A 4617-nucleotide genomic window follows, 5' to 3' on the forward strand; every position below is an offset into this window, starting at 1 on the left:
GGGGTCCCGAGCCCTGCCCTCTTGCCTGGCCCCAGGATGGGGGGTCCCGAGGCCCGGCAGCCCTGGGTCTTACCTGGGGGTGGAAGAGCAGAGGGGACGGCCGCAGGTACTTCTCCTTCAGGACTCCCACGGGGTCTGTCACCTTCCGCTTCTCTACCCTGCTGGACGGCAGGCAACACAGAGGGTTACGTACCCCACGGAGCCTCCGGGGCTGCACAGGGAGGGTGCCCATCCGTGTCCCCCCGCGACTACTCTGTGCACCTGACAGTGGGGGGTGTCGTGAAGGAGCCCACCTGCCCACCTGCACGGCCTCCAGGCTGCCACCTGCCTGAACGCTTGCTGTATGTCCCCCGCTGCTCCCCACGCCCGGTTCCACACCCCTGCAGGTCCACCAACCCCCCCGAGTCCACCAACCACCCAGCGCTGTCCCGGTGGGTCCTCAGGGCCTCCCATGGCTGCCACGTGGGGTCTACCGAAAAGCTCACAATGGCTGCCGGAGAGGACAATTCTAGAATATTCCCCAGATGCTGGTGACAACCCATCATAGGTCAGGCAGAGGAAGTGACCGGAGCCTCAGTCCCCTCGGGGTGTGGGGGGGGGGGGCTGGGTAGAGACTCACAGAGTGCCATCTGGGGAGACCTGCCACTTCTCTGCACACAGACACGGCTGCTCTGAGCAAACCCTACACCAGCCACTCCTGTTTCGTCCACACCAGGGCCTTGCTCTGCTGCACAGCCAGGAGCCGGCTGGACGCCGACCAGAGCAGGATGTACAGATGGCACAAGGAGAGGGGTGAGCCGCAGGGAGACAGCATGGCCACCCTGGGAGTGTCCCAGGGGCCACCGGGAACCGCGCAGGCCCGCCGGCCCGGCCCAGGAGGGAGAGGGCGCGGGAGGGGGCGTGGAGGGCCTCCCCCCGGAGAGGCGGTGTTGGTCGTGTGGGAAGCTGGCCTGGAGGGCGTCTCGCTCTGTGGGGCCTACCCGAGGCCCTTTTCAGAGCTGGACGGTGTCGGACTCGGCCGTCGAGCGAGATGCTGTGGGGTTGGTGGATCGTCCCTGAAGCCAGGGGACCCCAGGGAGGAGGCTGGGCAGTCGTGTCAGGCCGGTTCCTGAGCATCCAAGGCCAGCTGAGCCCGGCCGACCGCACTGTCACCTGCGCCCAGCCCGGAGGATGGAGGATCGTGGGTCACGTGTTCGGGGTGAACGGGACCCGGGGGCCGGCCCGTGGGGGACGGTGCAGGGTTTTGCTGGAGTCACCCAGGAGAGGAGGGGGGCCCTGGCCCCCAGCCCCAGGGCCCGGCCTGTTTGTGGGCAGTTGCAGCCGCCCACACCTTGGCTTGGGGAGGGACCTCCAAACACCGCACGTTTGTCCTGATGGGCTTGGTCGTGACAGGGAGGGATGTGGAGCCAGCATGCCCTAGGGCATTTCGCTGGTGTCTGTGCCCGAACCTGGGGCCCAGGCAGCCCCTCCCTCGGCTGATGGACCCCAGGGCTGACAGCCAGAGCCAGGGGTATGCTGGGTCTCAGAGGAGCCCCGATTGGACTTCCCCTTCTTGGCCTCACCCAGCTTCCGGTAAAAGGCCTGTGGCCCTAAACCAGGTGAGAGGGGGCAGAGGGGCGCAGCGGGGGCCTGAAGAGACGGCGGGGAGGCCAGGGGCAGGGTGGGAAGAAGTTAACTGAGAGCCCGCTGATTCCAGCTCTGTGGCCCGACGGGGAGGTCTGGTCTCTCAGCCTGCAGTCACCCTGCCGTCCTCTGCACATCCCAGGGGCACTCAGGGCCGTGCCTACAGTCTGGAGAGCCTCACCGAACCGTCAGGCGCCCTCTAGGCCTTCCGCCGGGCACGTTTGGCCCGGAAAGCTAAGGAGACGCATTTGGCAGGTGGAGAGTGACCCCCTCCTCTGCAAGCGTCTGGTCAACTTTCTCAAACCGTCTGTGGATGGGGTGTTCTGCACCAAACACTTAAAGGGGCATTTTCCACGTTTCCTGTGGTGACGACGTCAGTCCTTGGCCGCACACACAGGCGGCCGGGGCCACGGGTGCTGAGCGCAGAGGGTGGGAGGCCGGGCCAGCCCGGGCTCGTGCTCTGACGTCATTCTCTCCCATGCACACTTTCAGCAGATGTGGGCTCCTCACTTGCACACCGTCTCCAGGCCGCAGTGGCCCCTTGGGGAACTCAGGCGTCTGTGCCTTCAAGGCGGCCACGTGCTCTGGTGCTCCCTGAACACCAGGTGTACACGCACATGTGTGTGCGCACGGGCTTGTCACACACGGGCACCGGCGGTATCAGCCTCAGCAGCCTGAGCCCCACAGCTGTGCCTGGCGCCTGCTTCCTGGACCCCCCGGCCCCCCTCCCAGGCCACCCTCTCCTCCGGGCTCGGCCTGCCCAGCACCCGCAGGACAACGTGTGGTGGCGGCAGGACCCCTCCCACCTGACAAACCCACCTGATCAGAGCCTGCCCAGAAATTGGGGAGGGGGTTCCCCAGTTGAGGGGATCAAAGCCCTCACTGGGAGGGCTATCAGAGAGGTGGATGCTGATGTTTTGCGGACCCTCCAAAGCTGCTCCTTCCCCCTCCTCCTCCCCCTCCCCCCTCCTCCCGCTCCCTCCCGGAGACCAGCGGCTCCTTCTGTGCTTTCTCCTGGGCCACCAGGAACCCCAGCTGTGGCTCCGGGGCGGGGTAGGGGCCACGAGGGCGGCCTCGGGACCGGGACTGGGAGCGGAGGAAAGAGCAAGGGTCTGAGTTTTGCAGGAGGCACAGCTGGTCCAGAGAAGGTGGCTGGAGACACAGCGGGGCCGGGTGGGGTCCGAGGGGAGGCCGGGATCCCAGCGGCTGTCCGCGAGAGGGAGCCCCGAGCGTCCGGGAGGTCCCGCCCGGACGCCCAGACGCCCAGCCGGGCGGTGGCGGCCCCTCTGGGAGAGCAGGTGAAGGCAGGGATGTTAATACCTGTAGATGGGGTCCATGAAAAAGGGCGATGGCTTGGCGTAGTGCAGGGAGGGCTGCTGGGGCAGCTGTGCCGGGCACGCCTTGGGCAGCCCCTCCCCGGCCCCCAGCTTGCGCTCCCCGTAGACGTGGTTCTTGCGGGGCTCCCGCCCCCCTCCGTTCTGGCTGGCTCGGACGCGGCTACCGATGCTCAGGTCCAGTGGCTGCTCCTCCCCGGACGCTGGCGCCGGGGGCGCCTTGGGCGCGGCCAGCACGGGCTTTGCCTCTTTTGGTTTGGTGGTGAGGTCGAAGGGGGACTCGGCGCTGGGGCCGCCCACCTTGAGGGCGTCCCGGGGCGACCTCGGCTCGGCCTTGACCAGCAAGTTGTGGGCGAGGGAGCGGTCCGCGAAGGGGCAGAGGGCCGGGGGGAAGTTGGGCAGGAACTGGAAGGGGAACACAGAGTGGTAGGGCAGCGAGCCCAGCTTCTTCTCCTGCATGCCCACGAAGCCGGGGCCAAAGTACTTCTCCGCGATGGAGGCGATGGCCTTGATGGAGTCGCCCGCGGCGCCCGAGGCGGCCAGCAGCTGCTCGTCGGGCGGCGGGAAAAAGGCGTGCTGGGAGTAGAAGACCGGCACCTCGCCCACGCTGTTCGGGGCGCCCGGGGGCGCCGCGCCGCCCCCGCACTCGGGCTTGCCCTCGGCCACCTTGCTCTTGTCCTTGGCCTTGTCCCGGTCGCTGTCCACGTCGCTGTCCAGGTCTGAGCCCGTGCCCGTGGTCGTGTCCAGGTCCGTCCCGGTCGTGGTGTTGACGTCCTCGAAGTCGCTGCCGTCGGACAGGTCGCTGCCCCGCGTCTTGAGCTTCTCGGCGTATGAGTCCTCCAGGCGGCGCTCGAACTTGTCCTCAGGCCCCGCGGCGGCCGTGGCGCCCTGGCCGCTGTTGCCCACGGCGGAGACGAGGGGCAGGGCCGGGTTCCCCAGGGGGCTGGGGAGCTTGGCGTCCTGGGTGTGGTTCAGGGGGCTCTTGAGCAGCGGCGTGGGAGGTAGCAGGGGCGGCCGGGGGTACAGGGACGGGGGGAAGATGCCCGGGAAGCCCGGGGCCAGCGCGGGGAACGGGGGGGCTGTCGCGGAGAAGGGCAGGCCGCCCGGGTGCGGCCGGGACGGGAAGTACTCGTTGAAGCCCAGGCCGGCGTGGTTGAGGTTGGGGGGCGGCTTCGCCTTGTCCATCATGGGGCTGGGGGTGAGGGGCAGGCCCGGGGCGAAGATGCCGCCCGGCGGGTAATGGTTCTTGCCCTCGCAGAACCGCCGGTGCTTGTTGAGGGAGGAGGTAGTGCTGAACATCTGCCCGCAGTCCTTGCACTTGATCTGCGTGCGGCAGTCGGCGTGCATCCGCTTGTGGCGGCACAGGTTGGAGAACTGCGTGTAGGATTTGTGGCAGACCTCACCTAAAACATCAGCACAAAGCAAAGACAAACGATATGAAATTACGGGGAAACCCTGCGGAGGAGGGGGCGGGCCCCGCAGTCGGGAGCAGACTGCTTGTGTGCGTGAGCACACGTGTGTGCGCGCGTGTGCACGCGCGTGTGTCTGCGTGTGTCTGCATGAGTGCGTGTATCTGTGGGCCCGTGTGCACGAGCATCCATGAGTGTGCACACCGCGTCTGCGTGTGTGTTTGCACGAGTGCGTGTATCTGTGGGCCCGT

General features: G+C 67.6%; 1 protein-coding gene across 1 annotated transcript in view; it reads right to left on the reverse strand.

The window, feature by feature from the left end:
* Nucleotides 1-4617, reverse strand: part of PRDM16 (PR/SET domain 16) — a 46717-nt gene that overhangs the window by 17584 nt on the left and 24516 nt on the right. The window contains 2 exon segments of the mRNA XM_049618227.1: nt 74-161; nt 2944-4360. Of these exon segments, the coding sequence (XP_049474184.1) occupies nt 74-161; nt 2944-4360 (1505 nt within the window).

This window comes from Panthera uncia, assembly GCF_023721935.1.
Source record: "Panthera uncia isolate 11264 chromosome C1 unlocalized genomic scaffold, Puncia_PCG_1.0 HiC_scaffold_4, whole genome shotgun sequence".
In the NCBI taxonomy this organism is placed as follows: domain Eukaryota; kingdom Metazoa; phylum Chordata; class Mammalia; order Carnivora; family Felidae; genus Panthera; species Panthera uncia.